Consider the following 21,446-nt stretch of genomic DNA (forward strand, 5'->3'; position numbering starts at 1 on the left):
GATCTCCTGACCACTGACTTCATCACAAACATTTCTTAAAGAAAAATAAATCAGTTTAAAACATTGGTTAAGGGTCCTCAAATGGCCAACATTAAAGCCTGTGTCGTGTACTGAAGGTTTGATATCTTCATATAGAAAATAACTTTGAGAAACATCTCAAATTATTCTTCAACTTTCAATTTTGAGTAAACCTTTAACACAAACAAATCCCACATCCATCAACGTGTCTTCTGCAACTCTTGTCAATGACGAACCTTTAACTTTTACCGTGGTATTTGCTTATTGTTATGTTTCTTTCTTTCTTTCTTTTTTCTTTATATTATTAACTCTTTTTTAGTTTTGTATTGTCTTTTAACTGTTTTTGGGGTCCAGAGAAATGTTAATTTGGTTCCACTGTGTGTTTTTACAGTTGAAACTATTAACTGCTGAACAATGTCTGAAATGATTGGCAGCATGTTTTGACCTCTGTGTTGTGAGGTTGGAGATTGATGCTTCATAATTATATTTGGGGGACGAAGCTGGAATGTGGGTTTTGTCACATTAAGGTCAGACTTGTGAATGTTGAGCGTTCACTTCATAGCTGGTTGAATCTTCAAGGATTGTTTTTGCTGCACAAAAACAAACACGTGTTGGACGTCCTTAACTGTGGAAATGTCAAACTTTCCACTTTTACTGAATAATCCATAATGATGATTGATACTGTGAGCTTAAAGCCTATCATCCTATCTGTATTTTATTTTTACGTCACTGCAATGGAGCACAAATGCATGTCTTTCTGTGGACTTTAGTCCCAGTGGGAGTTAACACACATTTTCCAAATGATTTCAGGGTCCAGGCTGCAGGTTGTGATGAGTTCCTGCAGACTGAAAGGGGGACGGAGAGGCGGTGTCATGTTTCTTTAAAAGCACTCCAGAGCTGTGGAGAGTTTCCTCGGGGCAGGAGGGCTTTTTTTCTTTGTGTGGAGTCTGGATTCATTTGCATGTGACCCTCCTCCTCTCTTTTGATTGGCTGGGGCTCCACTAGCATGTGGAAACCCACATCCAAACTTTGTCTGTTGGAGCTAAACTTTCGTGAGGTGAGAGGCTGGACGCCAGCAGCTGTATGAGTGAGTAACAACAGCAGGACAGAGACAGGATGATATCTTAATTCTAGATTTCTATTATCGGCTCCTGACCGGCTGGAGGTTTAATTGTTAGGTGTGAAAACAGTTTTGTGAGAAGAAACTGTTGATTATTTTGAAAAGAAAATGGATTTAATCATCATCTTATATCTTTGTTACAGATAAACAGGATTTAACTTCTATTACTAAAGAAAAGAAGCTTATTTCCAAATTTTAAATGGTTGCTTTTCTTAGTTCTGAGACATGTGTGTTTAGCCCCTAGATTATTACTTCACATCATTATGCTGCTGGCTCTACTTCTGCTTCTGAGTCTCTGCTCGGACGCTCGCTCCTCCGAGCCGTCATCCATAACTATCCAGTACCGGGTTTGGGAGGAGCAGGCAACGGGAACCCGGGTTGGCTGTCTGGTCGACGACCTCCGGCAGAGGGATGAAGGTGGTCCTCTGGAGGATTTCCAGGTGGTGGAGCACGGGAAAGCCCTTCCCTTCTCTGTCAGCACCCGAGACGGGATCGTCTCCACCCAAGGCCGGCTGGACAGGGAGGAGCTGTGCCGCGGGTCCGACTTGTGCGAGCTTGCTTTCAGCGTCCTCTACAGGAAGAGCGGTGCTGTGAACTGCCTGCGGGTCCGTGTGGAAGTAATGGACCTGAATGATCACAGTCCCAACTTCCCTAGCACGCTGCAGGAAGTGGAGATCTCTGAGACGGCTGGCCTCAGGATGAGAATCCCTCTGGACCGAGCAGTGGATCCTGATGCAGGGCCTAACGGTCTCCAGACCTATTCGCTGTCCGTCAACCAACACTTTGCTCTGGATGTGACAGTCGCACCAGGGGGGACAAAACAGGCAGAGCTGGTGGTGATCAAAGAATTGGACAGGGAGGTTCAGGCCACGTTTGACCTCACCCTGGTGGCATGGGATAAGGGGAACCCCCCCAGGTCTGGGAGCACATTGGTCCGTGTAAATATTCAGGACTCGAATGATAACAGCCCCACATTTGAGGACAGCACCCCCACCGTGGAGTTATCTGAGGATACAGCGCGTGGGACAACTATCATCAACCTCAAGGCCACTGACCCAGACCAGGGCGCCAATGGGGAAGTGGAATATTCACTCAGTAAGCACACCCATCCAGAGGTTCAGAGGCTCTTCTACGTGGATCCACAAAGTGGATCTGTGAGTCTTAAAGCCCCCTTGGACTACGAGGCCCAGGCCTCTTATGAAGTAATCATCCAGGCTCGTGATCGTGGGCCCAACGCCATCCCCACGCACTGCAAACTGCACATTAAGCTCCAAGACGTAAATGATAACGCACCCAGGATACACATGACCTGGACTCCACCCAACTCACCTGTGGCGACCGTGCTGGAAGGAGCAGTAGAGGACACCTTCCTCGCTCTGGTGATGGTCTCGGATGCAGATTCGGGAGAAAATGGTAAAGTAAGAGCGCATATTCAGCAAGGATCTGGCCCTTTTCGCCTTAAACGGATCCATGGTGACAATTACATGATTGTCACCAATGGCAGCCTGGATCGAGAAGAGGTGATGCAGTACAACATCTCACTTCTTGCCCAGGACTATGGAGACGCCCCTTTGTCTTGTGTTAAACACCTACCAGTCCGTGTCCTGGATGAAAACGACAATGCCCCAGAATTCCCCACCTCCCTGTACAAGGCCTCCTTCAAGGAGAACAATGAGCCAGGCTACCATGCTCTCAAAGTTGAAGCCCGGGATATAGACCTGGAGTTCAGCGGCAGAGTGTCCTACTTCATATGCAACCCTAATGAGGTGGACACTAACACTCAGTCTTTCTCCATCCACCCAACCAGCGGCGTAATTAGCGTTGAGCGTTCTCTAGACTATGAAGAATCTCATAGCTACTCCTTCACGGTGGAGGCCATTGATCAGGGTCATCCACCTCTTACCAGCACTGCTTCCGTGCAAATCGACATCCAGGATGTGAATGACAACTACCCAGTCATCACAGAGCCAAAACCCAGAAAGAGTGTGGCTTTTCTGAGCGTACCTGTCAATACAGACAAGGGTGAGATTGTGACGGAGCTGGGAAATGAAATTGAAGAAACTCCTCTGCTGATCAATCACTCGGTCAGAGAGGGACTTGTTGGATTCCTTGCATCCACCATAAAGGCTGAAGACCCAGACTCTGGGTTTAATGGACAAGTCAGCTACGTCATCACTGATGAAAACGCTGATGAGCTGTTCTGGTTGGACCATGCTACAGGCCAGCTATTTATTAACACCACCAACGCAACTGAGCTCATTGGGAAAACCTTTAAATTGAACATTGCCGTGTCTGATATGGGCAGTCCTAGTTTGGTCACCAAGGCGACGTTGGAGGTGATGTTCATCAACCTCAAGGACCATCTGAAGAACTCGTCGCCTGGTAACCGTGGACAGCTCAGCTTCACCATGATGATGGCAGTCTGCCTGGGCGCCACCTGCCTGCTGCTTCTGTTGGCCATCGCTTTGGTGACGACGTTCTGCCGCCCGGAGAAACGGGATAGCCGGGCTTACAACTGCAGGCAGGCCGAATCAACCTACACCCGCCACCCACGGCGCCCACAGAAGAACATCAGGAAGTCTGACATCCAGCTGATTCCTGTCATCAGGGGGCGCAAGGGGGAGTCTGATGAGGATGATAGTGAAGCCAAGCCACTGGCTCCGTCCCCAGATGATCAACAAACTCAGAGGCAGTACACCTTAACACCATCAGTCTTGAACACAAGCTTCCATTCCCAAGGCTACCCAGAAGGGGACACTACCCACCACTGCAAAACACTTCGGAAACCTGGAAACATTGAGCTTGATGGCCCTCTGACGCCCGCCACGTCATATCGGAGCCTTCGAAAAGCTAGAAACCCTTCATCATCCTCTTCAGTCTCACATTTGAGCACCTTGAAGCGCCAAACAGAAGGGGAGGACGCAGAACCACCAAGTTCAGCATCCCAGGCGACTCTCAGGAGGCCGAGGACCTCAGAGGGACGAGGAGCTCCGGATGCAGAACATCGGCAGATACTTAGAAACCTAGTTCGACTATCCATGGCTGCGTTTGGAGACGCCATTGAGCTTTCCTCAGCTTCCCCAGAAGTGCAGGTGAGTGATTTAATGGTCTTCTTGTAAAACAATATACCAGATGTTCTTATATAAGCTAGCACCAACCAATTTCAACCAATAATATCATGACAGTCCTCTTGCTTCATATCGCACTTCATTCTAAGCCCGCCCACTTCATAGCAGCCCAATGAAAGTATTTCATTCATCACAGCTCACATTCTGTTTCATTGTGAAATACATCAGCACAGAAGAGAAAGATGCTCTAACTTCAGTTTCACTGGGACTTTGGGAATAATTCTTATTCCACCTGTAAGGTAATCTAAATATTTGGTCCTTTAGTTCTTCATTCTAATGTCAATTCAATACAATTCAATTAATTATACTCCATTTTATGTTATGAGGCTAGTTCTGAAGTCATTTTCAAGGCAGAAAGCTTTTTTTTTTGCTCCCCCCCCAACACACAAACACACACACACACACACACACACACACACACACACACACACACACACACACACACACACACACACACACACACACACACCTAACACACAGATCAGCTTCCATTCCATTTTCCCAGCAGCCTTTCTGCTTTTTCAGCCTCCTGTATGATGACTTCCTCAGAAAGTTTGGAGGCTTGGAGGGGTGGGGGTGGGGTGTCTGATGGATGACTGTGAAGCCAGAAAGCAGTGAGTTTATTCAGGTGCTCATGTGTCAGAGACTGTTATCCCCCGCGAGAAACTCTGACAGCCCTTTTTACTGAATATCACATATCAAATTCATCTTGAAACCAGGCGAAAGAGGAGGTGGAACTCCTCTCCGTAGGGTGGGGGGTCTGAGGAGGATGAGGCCAGCTAAAGTAAGTGTAAACTGACACCGCTCTGACACGCCGCTCTGTCACGCCGCTCTGTCACTTAGAAATCACACAAAAATCTGTTTTTTTTAAAGAAAAAAAAGCAACAAGTCAGAGAGTAGACCAGGATCCTAGACCAGAACCCAGTCTGTCAGACACAAAGACACAGATGACTTATTTGAGTTACTCAAATTGACGGAATAATCGGATTTACTGACATTCATGTGAAGACATTCTTTGTTTTTATTTAGTTTGGTCTCCCCCCAGCGACCCTGAATACAGGATAAGCGGTAGACGATGGATGGGTGGAGAGTTTGGGGTCTTTATGTGGGCTTGAACAAAGCTTGGCATGTTCCAAGAAGAAAATGCCAAACAGTCCTCAGACCGAAGTTAGGAATGATGATGGTGAACGCAGCTCTGGATGTCTGCTTCAACGCTTTGTGGAAAACAAAGGTCAAATGTTGCTGCCGCCACCCGGCAGGCAGAGAACCGAGGGCTCGGCCAGGTCCGACTTCCTCACGTGAATCACATTAGAGGGAGGAAGAGGCCTTTTTACCCAGATTCCTCCTCTCCTCTGCCCTCCCAGTCGGCCCAGTTGGCGCTCGTCGTCCTTCAGAAGCTTCTCTCCTCCCTCGAGGTTGAAGAGGAAGAGGCCTGGGTGGAGGAGGAGAGGGAGGTGGAGGAGTGGGGGTTATTGTTCACCTCCACACACACACACACACACGCACACGCACACACACACGGCCATATTTCAGAGTCCATCCGAAAAGGAAACTGCTCAGAGAAGAATAGGCTTTTACGTAGAGGCCGTTTCCTGTCGCTGCAGCAGCATGCACATGCAAAAACACACTAATGTCATGGCTAAAACAAAGTCATATATTAGCGTGCAAACACACACACATATGCGTATTGTGTGTGTGTGTGTGTTTCCTCCCTGGCGTGCAGTGTGTATCCGTTGTATAACAGAGCTGTCAGCAGAACGCTGTGAGCAGTGAGACGGACACAGTCGCTCCGTTCTCACACTGTAAAACAAAAAAAAGAAAGGAAAACGTTTATTCACTTCCTACCTGAATGTCGCTGAAATCAGCTGCACTCACTGATCCACCAGCTGAACCAACACCAGATCCAGACTGAGAAAGACCGTGGAGCATCACAGTAGGACTGAGGGTCAATATCTGATTTGATGATCACCTCATTGATTACGTTCAAGTCTCTTATTACGCCCGTTTAAGTTCCATGGTTTGGAATAAGGAAAGGGCCATCAATCTTTTTCAACTTCATCGCAGATAAATCCGCAAAGCATTCAGCATGTCCAGTCGTCAGCAGTACTCATTGTGTGAAGTAAAGGAGTGTGAAGACATTATTCTAACCATCTTCACCTCCTCCTCCTCTTCCTCCCTGCAGCAGATCTCCCAGCTCCTCTCTCTCCTCCGCCAGGGACAGCTGCAGCCGAGGCCCAACTTCAGGGGGAACAAATACTCTCATCGCAACGGGAGGTCAGTGTGACTTCTCCTATCCTTCTCCTCTTTCCACCCTCATCCCCATATATATTTACTACTTACTTTCTCCTGATCCTCAACCGCAATACATATGCCTCCATCCTCTTCCTCCTCAGTCACATCACAACAGCGTCAGACTTCCCCTGTGTGACCCATGGAAGGAGTCGTATTCGCTGTAAAGCTGCTCTGTGGGCTTCACGTCTCTTCTAAGCAGCTTTCTGACTTTTTCACTCATTCCTTTCATGACTTTAAATGTCGTTCTGTCAGCATCATGTGAAAGAAAAGTCAAATGTTTTGTAACCATGTGGACAAAAAGTACAAGGAGTGAAACAGTTCAGTGACTAAATACAGGAGCTCTCGTGTCGACGAAGAGGGTGATCTGGTCCCTGTTTTGGGGTTTGGGATGTTTTTCATGTTTGTGACAACGTGTTGAGCTGTAAAGATAAAAGCAAGGCGGGAACACTCTGTAGGGTTTCTGCAGATGATGTGTGATTTACTGGCCTGTTAAAAGCCCTTTTTCATTTGACTGGGACTTGAATTGTAGCGTGGCGGGACGACCTCTCGTCTCACGTGCTTAGTGAGGTTTTCATCGTGAAAACAATGAGATGACAGAGCAGCCGGGTTGTGTCAGTTTGTGCTTTCTGTGATGTTGTCTAGTGGATGTGGACATGGTGATAGACTGGGACAGGACAGGTCAGCAAACACGACCACAGTCTCCTCCTGCCGACCTTGAAGAAAGTCCACTTCAAAAAGAAGAAACATGTCTTCCATCACCCTGTTCAGCAGCAGCGGTTTGTTTGGGAGCCAGCTGGCTGCAGGTTGCAGACTGTGATCACTGCTGCGCTCTCTGATCACACCAGGCTATTAAAGGGCAATGACACCACTTTAACAGCTCACACATGTTTGGTTTTACTCAGCCGGGACAGTTGGAATATCTGGCCTCTCGGCACCGACTGTAGGTCGGTCTGCAGAGCGACGCTGGTCCTTGTAAACGGGGGAAGACAGAAGTTGTAGCTGATTAATGTCTTCCTCAGCTGTGACTGAAATAACAGCAACAGACAAAAAGTCAAACACTAGGAAGAGTGTCTCATAACCTTCACACTCTTGTGTGTGTGTGTGTGTGCAGGCAGGTTACAGCACCTCTGTCTGAGTGATTCAGTGTCTCTGACAGGAAACAGCTACATCAGTGTCACGGTGGGGTGAGATTAGATCTGACATCACCTTGATAAACACAGGGCGTTTCCATGTAAACGCACACACACACCTGTGTTCGAAAATCCAGACATGAGTCAGCATTTTTTACATTTGTTAGCTTAGCTTCTTATGGTTACTTGTTTTTAGCTTGTAAGGTTACTTTATTATTGTTATTGACATGTTAGCATTATTAGCTTGTAAAGTCACCTGAGTGTATTTACAGGTTAAAGGTTGAGTAGGTGATTCTATTCAGAAACACTTTCTTTTATGTGGAGGACTGTAAAAAAAACGTTGATTTACAAAAGTCGGGCTGGAGAAAATAATCGGATGTCCTGCCTGTCCCTCAACGCTTACTTCCTGATTCACTCTGCCGATCTAGAGCACTCGTTTAGTGTTCTGGGGGCGGGGCTTTGAACAGAGGTCTGAACAAAGGGGGCGGGACTTTTTCGGTTCACCGATGTGTTTTACAGTCTAAGTCTCTGTGGTTTAACCTCCCTACTCTACCTTTAACATGCTCGTGTTATTAGCATGTTAAATCACTTTAATGTTATTAGCTTGTTAAGCTATTGTTATAAGCCTGTTAATGTTATTAGCATGTGAAATCACTTTAGTGTTATTAGCTTGTTAAGCTATTGTTATAAGCCTGTTAGTGTTATTAGCTTGTTGAGTCACTTTAGTTTTATTAGCATGTACATGTTATTGGCTTTTTAAGTCATTTTAGTGTAAGCATGTTTTAGCTCATTAGGATTATGATTATCATTTTATTATATTAATATTAGCCTGTTAGTGTAGTGTCAGTGTAGTATTAGCATGTTAGTGGTTAGCATATTAGGTTAAAACATGTGAGTGACTTCATGGTGTTATTAGTGTTCACATGATCAGCCGGTCAGATTTTTAGTTTTAGTGTTACTTACATATTCACATTCTTAGCATGTTAGTGTCAGATTAGATTAGGGTGTGCATTTGTGTTGCTATTAGCATGACATTTAATTTTAATTTTATTTTAGCTTTATTTAATTCTTGGAATGCAAATGAGGGCATGCCCTCATTCTCAAGGCAGCCCAGATTACACCAAAAATATTACCCATTATAATATTAAATGTCAAAACAACAATAATACAAGGAATGCAGAGTAGTAGATGTTTGGAATATAAAGGAACATAAATCAAGGACATGAATCATATCAACACTGGACATGACTCAAACTGATAAAAAATAAGGACATATAAATCACTAAAAACAATTACAATTACAACAACAGGAATATTTACCACCATTGCTCTGACCTGCCCATAAATCGCAGGGTGAGAATGCAGATTTCCCTAGCTCTGACTGTGTCAGTGGGACCTAAAAGCAACAGCAGGTCCTTAAGTCTAGTTTGTAAGGACCGGAGTTCCACTAACGTTGATGAAAAATAGGTAGGGAGCATTCCATGTATGGCCTTAAAAACAGACACCAATATGCTAAAGATGGCAGACCCGCCTTATCGGACACAATGGTGTGTGTTGCAACTAAAGCCAGTGATAAATCTGAGGGCAGATAGATAAACTGGATCCAGGGTTAGAGGGTAGAATGGGCAGCTATTCTATGAAAAAACATCTCTATCATTTAACACTGAAAGGAAGATTGCTGCTTGAATACTGGCAAAGTTGTTGTTTTTTAACACATCCATGACAAAATCCTGGAGTCACTTAAACTGGAACAAAGAGGAGAATCACCTCACAGTCAGATTTAATCTTCAATACGGGAATAACATGAGTTTGTGTTTGCTGCTCAGTGACTAACTTAGTCTTTATTTGACTGGCACATGTCTGAGCCTGGCTGTTGCTCCACACTAATACAGTGTGTGTGTGTGTGTGTGTGTGTGTGTGTGTGTGTGAATGGATTAGTCACCTTAAACCTCAGGAATTTTATCACCTCATCTTATCTCACGACCACATACCTCTGGTCTGGTCGAAAGATTTACACCAGATTCCTCTCTGGGGGTTTTTAAAATATTTTTTTCTTTGTTTCTTTTTAAAGAAAGTTGTATTTACTCATTTAAGTGTTCATTCCTATTTTCATTAAATTGTTCAACAGTTTCAAGCAGCCTTGTTTTCCGACATGATCCAGGAACAATTCTTCAACAAACTTTTTGCAAAAGTTGTCTCAAAGTAGGCTAGTACATAGTAACACTTAGTTAGTAGTATTATTATAAATACATTAGGAACAGAATGATATGATTATTGCGATTCACAACAATACATTTGTCCAAATGTTCCTAAAACATGCTGACATCACATTACATTTAGTTAAGAATAAAATATTACAATTATTTTATTTTATTAAATAAACACATGATGTGAAACAGTCAGAATCTGTAATAAGATGATCATAAATTATAAGGTCTCTGTGCATAAATTAAAGATATAAAATATAACTTAACAAATGAAATGTATTTTTTAATTCAGGTTCTATTTTTCAGAGAGCTAGAAAGCTTTTTCAAGTGTTGATATTTCTGATTATCCTGATAATCAAGAATTGACTATAATCAACTTATGGTGAATGGTGAAAGTTTTAAGGCACACTCCATGAGAAAATTATTCCTTCCCATTCCTTAAATACATAATAATAATATACGGTATATTATTACTTTTGAGTGTCTGTTGGACTGAGGTGTCTTGTCTGATGTCTTCATGTGCAGATATGGAGGCCAGGACTGTTCTGATTGGCAGAGCACCAAAGACAGCGGACACGGTGAGAGCGAGGCCGGAGATGTGGACTGGGATCTAGGAAGAGACTCACCTATAGACCCTCAGCTGGAGGAGGGACTCGCCAACCTGCTCAACAACCCCGGTAAAACAAACACGGACACACACATACACACGCACACACTACTTTTTACTTTACTTTACACCACGTTATTCCTTGCATTACTCCATACATTACTCCATACATTACTCTTTACATTACTCCATACATTATTCCTTTCATTACTCCATACATTACTCTTTACTTTACTCCATACATTATTCCTTACATTACTCCATACATTACTCCTTACATAACTCCTTACATTACTCCATACGTTACTCCTTACATTACTCCTTATGTTACTCCTTACATTATTCCTTGCATTACTCCATACATTATTCCTTACATTACTCTATACATTATTCCTTGCATTACTCCATACATTACTCCATACATTACTCCTTACATTACTCCATACGTTACTCCTTACATTACTCTCTATGTTACTCCTTACATTATTCCTTGCATTACTCCATACATTACTCCTTACATTACTCCATACATTACTCCATACGTTACTCCTTACATTACTCCCTATGTTACTCCTTACATTATTCCTTGCATTACTCCATACATTACTCCAAACATTACTCCATACATTACTCCAAACATTACTCCTTACATTACTCCATACATTACTCCATACGTTACTCCTTACATTACTCCCTATGTTACTCCTTACATTATTCCTTGCATTACTCCATACATTACTCCATACATTACTCCATACATTACTCCATACATTACTCCTTACGTTACTCCATACATTACTCCCTATGTTACTCCTTACATTATTCCTTGCATTACTCCATACATTACTCCCTATGTTACTCCTTACATTATTCCTTGCATTACTCCATACATCACTCCATATGTTACTCCTTACATTACTCCCTATGTTACTCCTTACATTATTCCTTGCATTACTCCATACATTACTCCTTACATTGCTCCATACATTACTCCCTATGTTACTCCTTACATTATTCCTTGCATTACTCCATACATTACTCCCTATGTTACTCCTTACATTATTCCTTGCATTACTCCATACATTACTCCTTATATTGCTCCATACATTACTCCTTACATTACTCCTTACATTACTCTTTACATTACTCCATATGTTACATTCCTACATTCCTTAGACATTACTTTCTTATTTCGCATTTCATTCAAACTGGACAGAAGTACAACAAGCAAACAAAAAACAACAAAAGAAAACTCATCAGAAATATCTTGATTAATCTTTTCACTGTTGCAACAATCAACTAACCTGGGTTCAACAACCAGAGTCACTCAACAAACCGTTTAATTAGGCCTCGTAGTGAAGTCTCAGAAAAATGGATTGGCAATGTCTCGGTAGAATTTGAAGGATCCTCAACATCGGTCGACAAAGTCTTATAGCATTTAAATAACAACAGGAGGAACGCGTGTTTGCCACTTAGCCTATATGAACAATGCTTGACAACACTACTAGCATTGCGTGAGTCTCCAATGTTTGTGTTTGTGTCTTTGTATTTCGACCCTTTAAACTCAACTGGTGTCAGTGAGTTCAGCTGCGACCTCCTGGTGGAACTCTTTGATTCATCAGGACTAAAGCAACTTTGACCCTGTAGTAACATACACACTGGTCACTCACAATGGACGCACACCGACAAATGCAGAAAACAGGAAGAAAGCAGGAAATATCACAGAGCCAGGGTATGCATCCACATCCACCCACATTCTCCACTTGTTTCTCAGATTTAAATTGCCAATAAACACGTTTCTTTCTTTGTCTTACGCTGTTGACAATTTGTCCCCAAATCAGAATCAGTTGAGGTTTCCATTAGTTTAGTTTATAAATACTGAATATTATCAGTCTAACAGAAAGTTTCAGCTTGTTAGGTGTTACTATCAAGTCATTAGTATGTTTTATTTTTAACTTTTAAACGAGCCAACTCCTCCCATCTCTTCAACTGGGTTCCCAAATGAAATGTCTTAAATTAGATTTTCAGAAATATCTCCCCACAGGATTCTCTTGTGGTTCATTTAAAGATGGTTACTTTATCCACTGTTTTCGATTAATTGAGTTTGGAGTCACAGTGAGACTCCCAACAATATTACAACCACTGTGGTTTGATGGGTAATTCATTAAAAGTCTGGTCTATCGTGTTTAATGTGTAATTTAAGGAGAACACACACACACACACACACACACACACACACACACACACACACACACACACACACACACACACACACACACACACTTTCTACCGCTAATCCTGTATTTAGGGTCACGGGGGGGCTGGAGCTGATCCCAGCTGTCATTGGGCAAAGGCAGGGTACACCCTGGACAGGACGCCAGTCTATCACAGGGCCGACATGTAGAGACAGACAACCATTCACGCTCACATTCACACCTACGGGCAATTTAGAATTATCAATCAACCTATCCCCATCCTGCATGTCTTTGGACTGTTGGAGGAAGCCGGAGAACCCGGAGAGAACCCACGCTTACACGGGGAGAACATGCAAATTCCACACAGAAGGAACCCGGGCCGACCCGGGAATCGAACCCAGGACCCTCTTGCTGTGAGGCGAGAGTGCTAAACACTACACCACCGTGCAGCCCACACACACACACATATATAATGTATATATATATATGGTAAAAATAAAAAGAGGATTTGTTAATATTTCACTTTCTGACCAATGATTTTGCATCAATGATATTTATGTTCACATACATATTATGTCACAAATCAAAGTAAAAAAAAGTGTCTTTGCTAACCATGCAATCAATGCATGATTGCTTTCAAAAATCATTCAAAGTCTCATGAATGTTGTTTGCCACAGAAATTGATTTCTTTATGCAATAATCCAAAAGAAAAATCCCACAGGATGAATTCATTTTGGGGTGGATTGTTCCACGCCTGTTCCAAAGATGTCAGTCCGAGTTAAATAACTAAAAGTCTGAACTAAGACCTTTTAGCTGCCAAACATCACTCACACTTGAGGATTATTGTTTAGCTGTGAATTCCATTATGTAGGCCAGCCCGCTCTGGTACAGTGGATGGTGTGTGTGTGTGTGTGTGTGTGTGCGCTGTTTCTTCCTGGTATTGTGGTGGCAGCCCCGGGGCGAGTGAAGGGGTTTCCCGACTGATGGCGGTGGAGACGGGAGAGAGGAGGAGAGTGAGTGTGTTGGTGTGTGATGACTCCCCTCCAGGCTGGATCATCAGTGTCACTCACACCAGTGTGTGTGTTGACGCTTTGATGAAGCCGTCAGGGAAACACATTCCTCCCTCTGACCTGCAGCTTCTTCTTCAGCAGCGCCGTAATGAACCACACAAAGCTGCCTGTGTGTCGGCATGTGAAGATGATGTTACTGGTGTTGGCTTTCCCGAGCGGTTGTTTCTCAGGTGGACTTTTGTTACCTGGATGATGTGAATCAGTATTCTGTTTTCAATGAAGGTACAATTTTTTGTATGCGCAGTACTTTTTTAGATTTAATCTGATCAACTTAAAATTGGTCAGTAGTACATACAAAAGCAGTTGGAATGTTGGAACAAAGTTGTTTTAAGTCGAATGTACATTGTCCAATCTGCCTAAAATTTTTCAGACATGATAAGGGTCCAGGTCCAAGGACGTTCACATGCCGAGATTGTCTCATAGTCATAGCGCCACCTACTGGCAACAGGATGTTTTATACTTTCATATATTCACTTCCCCTTGTGGGTTGACCACATCCACCTCAAATGTGGTCCGATGCAGCTGATGCTTCCTTTTAAATTGTATGTTTTTGTACAATGCTGTTGCCGTGGCAACACCATGAAACAGGAAGAAACTAACTCTATAGCACTCTTTACATACCTCCTGTATATATGGACAAATCACCGATATATTACACATGTATAGTGTCAGCAAATCCAATGCCAACAAATGTGTATCTGTTCCTTTAAAAACACACTGTTATTTTGACTAAATCCCACATGCACATACTCACTAGAGCAGCAAATGTGGATTAATCCGCCGCTCACAATAGTCCCTGACAAATGCACTACTTCCTCCTTTTCACTAATGTATGACAAAATGTACAGTGAGTATTTTAGCAACAAGGCAATTCAAAGCACTTTACATAAAACATCAATAGAGAAAATCAAATGAAACACATTATAAAAGGACATTTCAAATGCAAATTAAATCAGTCATTTAAGAGCCAAGAGAATAAAATCAGACTAATAAAATGGTGAGAAATGTTTTTTAATAAAATTCCTCAGTCGTGATATAAATAAATGAAAGTTGCAGCTGATCTGCAGTTTTCTATCTCTTGTAGAAGCTGTACCAAGCTGTTTTTAATGTAACTTTATATTTGTGGTGTTTTTAAAGATCTTCAGAGCTGAGAGACACACACACATTGCAAGTTTTTTTTCCTTCCATGTCCGGTGTTTCTGTGTTTTCTATATGAGACCTGGATGTTGTGTGTCTATTACTTTTTAAACCTGATATCACATCTTGTCCTAGTATTACTGACACCATGTGTATTATTGTAACAATGACGTGCTCACTGTAAATATAAGCACCAAATATTATAATCAAAAAGGCTGAAAAAATGTGTCTTGCCACATAAAATAAGTGTTTGATTTACAGGTAAAGAGGAACGTTGGTTTTAAACAGCAGACTCAGTTAATGAAGGTGGTTTGGTGAAATGCTGCTGAAACAAAAGGAGGAGGGAGAGTGAGGGGGATTAACTCTGGGCGGTCTGAGCCACACCGGGGGTGGGTGGCTCATAGTACGTTTATTCTGTGCATCTGGTTGTGGTTAGATGAAGGAGACCGCAGCTCCTCAGCAGGCTGATCAGTCTCAGCTGGGAGACCAACACTGTTCAAACTTTACTAGCTTCACAGAACACAACCTCACAGCAGTTCATGGATACACTGATACAACATGAATTTGACTTTCATTTGTTATTTTGTCATTCAGCATGACTTTCAAACTAATGTATTAAATTTAAGAATTATTCGTGTCCAGGCTGCTTTTTTCTCCTGTCTGTCGGGACGACAAAAACGCCTTGATACCAACATTTAGTTGCCTGAATGTTATATGTCCTCTATATAGTCCTCTATATAGTCCAATACATAGTCCTCTATATAGCCCAATATATAGTCCTCTATATAGTCCAATACATAGTCCTCTATATAGTCCAATATATAGTCCTCTATATAGTCTCCATAGTCCTCTACATAGCCTTTATTTATTTATCTACATAGTCCTCTATTCAGTCCACTACATAGTCTACATAGTTTCTATAGTCCTCTATAAATTCTCTACAAAGTCCTCTATATAGTCCACTACATACATAGTCCTCTTCATATAGCCTATATATTCATCTACATGGTCCTCTACATAGTCATCTATATAGTTACCTATATAGTCCTCTATAGTCCCTTATCCTGTATTCAGGGTCGCGGGGGGGCTGGAGCCGATCCCAGCTGTCATTGGGTGAAGGCAGGGTTCACCTTGGACAGGACGCCAGTCTATCACAGGGCCAACATGTAGAGACAAACAACCATTCACGCTCACATTCACACCTACGGGACACTTAGAGTCATCAATGAACCTATCCCCATCCTGCATGTCTTTGGACTGTGGGAGGAAGCCGGAGAACCCGGAGAGAACCCACGCTTACACGGGGAGAACATGCAAACTCCACACAGAAGGAACCCAGGCCAACCCGGGAATCGAACCCTCTCGCTGCGAGGCGACAGTGCTACCCACTACACCACCGTGCATCCCTCTACAGTCCTATATGTAATCCTCTATATAGTGTAAGCCTATGAAGTGACAATAGTGTCATTGATGGTGACCTTTTACATAAAGATGCTGTGACATTCTGGAAATAATTTGCCGTGTAGAAAGGATCTGCATCGTACGTTTGACATGGTTGCGTTTGTTTCTTGTGTTGTGTTGGCGTCCGTTTCCATGAAGGATGACTTGTGTTTCCTCTCATCAAACTTCACTGATCCTCCACACGCATGAACCGTGCAGCTCTTTCATTGTCTCTGGATTAAATTAGATCAGAGCTCTAACGGCGTTCTGTGAGCAGATAACAAGACAGGGGCAGGAAGCTCAAGGCATAAACAGGAAGTGATGAGGATCAGATCGGAGACTACGGTGGCGTCAAACAGATTCCTTGTTTCCCAGTGAATAAATACATTCAATGAGACGTATAATCGTGCTGTTTGTGTTTTCACTCCGGTTACGCCGCCCTGCAGGCCCACAGGGTTTTTACGGCATTGAGGACATGATGTTTAGCCGCCGCGGAGGGCAGGAAGAGCCTGTTGACAGCAGCCAGATAAAACCACTGTGTCATTTCCTGCTTCTCTTCCCGCCTGGTTCTCGACTAGCAGATAGAACGTAAATCTGCCCCGACAGGAAACGTCTCTCTGAATCTCTAAATTCATCTCTTTACAGGGGCTTCGGATTTGACACAAAGTCAAGATAATGAAACAGGTGAAGGTCAAGCATGTGTCTCTCCTCTCTCCGCAGACGATGTCTTCTCCGAGATCAACGACCCGGCCTGGATGGCCCGACTGTCTCTCCCACTCACCGGTGATTACCACGACAACGTTTTTGTCCCCACCGGGCCTCCGTCCCCCGAAAGTGAGCAACTTCCCCGGGACGCCCTGGACTCCTCGTCTTTCTCCACCTTCGGTAAGACACCAACAACTCTGACATTTCAATCAAGTCAAAGTTAAAATCACAGCTACTATTTATAAGGAGTGAGGGCTGAGAGAGGAGGCTGCCATATATATTTGTTTGTCCTGTGTGAAATAGTCATCATTTTATCCCAAACCACAGTCCGAGCCTGACCACGTAGTTTGGTTGCCAAAGTAAACCTAAAACGAGACCCTCTGAGAAACCCTACTCAGACCTCATCAGGAGGTGGTTCACTTCAAGTCCACGCCAACCCGACTCACTCCGGGTTCACTTTGATCACTTTCCACCCTCTAGGCTTGCCGTAAGCGATGCCCCGTCTGATCGGCCCCCGACTCCTATTGGAAGAGATTCAGTGCAAACATGTGATCTGAAGATCAGCTTGATCCACATCGTGGACAGGAAACTAGTGTTGATGGAGCCGACCGCTAACAACGTTCAGGTTTCCATTGAGTCACCTTATGATGCATTCAGGCTCTATTCAGTGACAAATAGTACTGTTAATGTTAATGTTATGATGTCTTCAAATGTAATCTTGAATAAATCCAGCTGTTTGAAGGAAAAGTACAAAATGATTAATGATAAGGATGACACTGAATGGAAACATAAGAGAGAGAAAATATATTTCAAAACTACAAAAGAAAAGAAAAAATATAAAAGGCATGAGAGGTGAAAAAAGTCATACATGAACTCAGTATGTATATAATATATACCCAAAGTAATCACATGATTAACATTATCTGAAATACAAGCAAGTTGGGAAATAAATTCAAAATAAAATATAATAATAATAATAATAATAATAATAATAATAATAATAATAATAATAATAATAATAATAATAATAGTACATTAAAATAATAAATTACATCAATGTAAGTAAATGGCAGAATTAAAATAGCAGCAGAGTGACGCCTGCCTCTCCTCTTCCTCCCTCTCCTCTTCCTCCCTCAGGTAAATCTCCAGAGAAGGACGGCCCACTGGGCGGCGCGCTCCTGTCTGAGGTCAGCACGCTGTTTGAGATGCTGATGACGCAGAAGGCCGACGCCCACCCCGGCCCGAGGCCTGACGTCCTGTACCGACTGTCTGCAGCGTACCGCCGCTCACTGGGCCTGGACGCCAACACCGCCGCTGCTGCAGGCAATGCCCCAAAGAATTCTGGGAATGCTGAGAAGAGGTCAGGCCTCGCTGCGCCCTCAGGACTTTGTCAATAAGTTGACTGGACACTGAAAAGATGAGGATTTTAGAGGCATTATGTGATAACTATGATTTTGTTACTATAATGTGACACACTTCTGTGCTAATAAGAAAGATGACGTCATCCCCGTCACCGCGGTGACATAAGTCCAAAAGCTTTATGCTAATTTCATGGGACAAACATCCAATCGTGTTGGTTTTGAATCCCACGACTCGTCATATTGTCTTGCATGTGTATAATGACGCCCAACGCCGTCTCACAGCAGTTTGTGAAATCGTCCGAAACGGACTCGGATTCCTTTTTATCCTGTCGCTCAGTGCGACTTTCAAGTGAATGTCTTTCAGTTGGAAGTGTTGTTTGTGTCTTTTTTCTGACGTCTGGATGACAGTATGCAACTTCACCAGGCTTAGGCCCCAAAACGTATTAGTCATGTTTCAGAAAAACCTCATGTTTTGGTGTAAAAAAAACGGTGTACAGTAGCGTCTGACACCGGTCTGGTGGTCTGAAGTCATGTTTTCAACATCACAAGCATCACATGACCTAACGTTGAGTGAAAGTCCTGTGATTGTTTGAACTGTCCTTAGTTGGTGGACTTTCCGAGTTGCTCGGAGCGTCTAATAATGCCGTGGATGAGTTTACATGCAGTTGGCTGAAAGCCTGTTGCATCGGTATCAAGGCGCTAAAGGACGCCTTGGTGCCAAGACCAAGCGTCTTTATTTGAGGTGTTGGCTGTGAGACCAAGCTGATCAATCACTTATTCTTAGAGATTGTTCTCAAATATCAACCTTCTCAAAATATAAAAATGTCTGGGGTGTAAATTTCCTTTTAATCTGAGGAGGAGATGTTGATATATTTCTCTTTGGAACAAATATTGGACCGGTGGACAGACTTGCTATCAAAAGACTGATGTTTGTATGAATTGTTGCATTTCAATAAATGAGGGAGCATCAGGCACTTTGCTGGTAATGAACGGTGAATGAAAGGAGAGGAAGAGAAACTGATACAGTAAAGGAAAACAGAAAGTTTAAACACAGTAGAAATGAATTAATGAATCTGAAAGTTAAAAATGTTTCTGTTGTGTTGTTTGGACGTTATAACCTTGTAATAAACGTGTCTATAGTTTTGTGTTTTGGACGGCGACCAGAAGGAAGAGTTGCTTTGGCTTTTTGTTTTTCCTCAGGACTAAACAGAAACACACTGAATGTGATGAGAGTCAGTCTGGATGAACTCTGACAGGAAATGATTTAAGATTAGCGTCCAAGCCGTCTCCTGATACCCACCTATCAGCCAGAAAGCCATTGGAATATATGGGAGAGTATACCCACTTCCTCCTCTCTGTAACCTACCCATCTACCTAGCAGTACACCCACCTCATCAACTACCACCACACCACTGGTGGGATATACTGTTCAATCACTATCCAGTTGTCTCTTAAGTTATTGGTTCCATTGCCATCCAGTTTTTCTGTATTTTACCATCAACAGCACTTTGTAAATAGTCTTTTTGTATTAAGAACATTTTTGGGAAACTTTTTTTTAGTTTTGTAACTTTTTCAATAAAGTTTGTATCATGTTTTAACTGAGTTTTCATGTCATTTCAAACAGCATCCACAACTTGATTGGAAAAACTTTGATTGACAGGCGGATCGGTGCGGCGGCCGCAGTAATGCAGTTGTTGTATCGGTCCGTCGTGGTGGAGAGAGAGCTGAGCCGAAATGCGAAGCTCTCGATTTACTGGTCAATCTACGTTCCTACCCTCACCTATCATGAACATGATCAGCATCATCATGGGTTGTGACCGAAAGAATAAGATCCTGGATACAAGCAGCCGAAATGAGCTTCCTCCGCAGGGTGGCGGGGCGCTCCCTTAGAGATAGGGTGAGGAGCTCCGCCATGCGGGAGGAGCTCGGAGAGCCACTGCTCCTCCACATCAAGAGGAGCCAGCTCGGGCATCTGTATCGGATGTCCCCTGGACGCCTCCCGCGGGAGGTGGTCCAGGCATGCCCCACCGGGAGGAGACCCCGAGGAAGACCCAGGACACGCTGGAGTGACTATGTCACCCGGCTGGCCTGGGAACGCCTTGGGGTCCTCCTGGAGGAGCTGGAGGAAGTATATATATATATATTAATATATAGTATACAGCCAAAACAGAGGCACCAGCACCATCTAGTGGCAGAAACAGAAATCATGCAGAGCTCTGATTGATTGACACAGTGCCTTAAATTCAAACGTCTCATTGGCGGTGTGTTCATGTGTCTGTCGGGTTGCAGGCTCAGAGAGCGTCATGAAGCTAGTTTGTGCTGATTCAAATCTTGTCCCAGTCCCAGTGTCCCCACAAAGGACTTAGGACCTGAACCCAGCGGGACTCAACAGATGTCACCTGCTAAATGGTGAGGCTGCCCTGGTGAAAATAAGTATACTAAGTATCCATCCATCCATCCATCCATCCGTCCGTCCGTCCGTCCGTCCATCACTGGGGGGGGGGGGGATTGGGCGAAGGGACAGGTAACCAGTCTATCACAGGTCTGACATGTAGAGACAGACAGGTAACCAGTCTATCACAGGGCTGACATGTAGAGACAGACAGGTAACCAGTCTATCACAGGGCTGACATGTAGAGACAGACAGGTAACCAGTCTATCACAGGTCTGACATGTAGAGACAGACAGGTAACCAGTCTATCACAGGGCCGACATGTAGAGACAGACAGGTAACCAGTCTATCACAGGGAGACATGTAGAGACAGACAGGTAACCAGTCTATCACAGGGCTGACATGTAGAGACAGACAGGTAACCAGTCTATCACAGGGAGACATGTAGAGACAGACAGGTAACCAGTCTATCACAGGGCCGACATGTAGAGACAGACAGGTAACCAGTCTATCACAGGGAGACATGTAGAGACAGACAGGTAACCAGTCTATCACAGGTCTGACATGTAGAGACAGACAGGTAACCAGTCTATCACAGGGCTGACATGTAGAGACAAACAGGTCCATCATGCATATGTTTGGAC

The 21,446-nt window shown here is 43.5% G+C and overlaps 2 protein-coding genes across 4 annotated transcripts in view; one reads left to right on the forward strand and one right to left on the reverse strand.

Moving 5' to 3' along the window:
• Positions 1 to 21,446, reverse strand: part of LOC311013480 (complexin-2) — a 656,754-nt gene that overhangs the window by 336,759 nt on the left and 298,549 nt on the right. The window lies entirely within an intron of this gene.
• pcdh12 (protocadherin 12) lies at positions 1,060 to 20,002 on the forward strand. 3 transcript variants are annotated; one of them, XM_084009047.1, is made up of 6 exons: positions 1,060 to 1,075; positions 1,376 to 4,230; positions 6,449 to 6,540; positions 10,421 to 10,572; positions 17,065 to 17,229; positions 18,187 to 20,002. In XM_084009047.1, the coding sequence occupies exons 2-6, from the start codon at positions 1,402 to 1,404 to the stop codon at positions 18,444 to 18,446; spliced, it is 3,498 nt and encodes a 1,165-aa protein (XP_083865173.1). In that variant the 5' UTR covers positions 1,060 to 1,075; positions 1,376 to 1,401; the 3' UTR covers positions 18,447 to 20,002. The 3 variants fall into 3 exon arrangements, with proteins under 3 accessions (XP_083865173.1, XP_083865171.1, XP_083865172.1); XM_084009045.1 differs by having other exon boundaries at positions 1,063 to 1,105; XM_084009046.1 differs by having other exon boundaries at positions 1,063 to 1,105; positions 6,452 to 6,540.

Source organism: Eutrigla gurnardus (genome assembly GCF_963514095.1).
Source record: "Eutrigla gurnardus genome assembly, chromosome: 5".
Classification (NCBI taxonomy): Eukaryota; Metazoa; Chordata; class Actinopteri; order Perciformes; family Triglidae; genus Eutrigla; species Eutrigla gurnardus.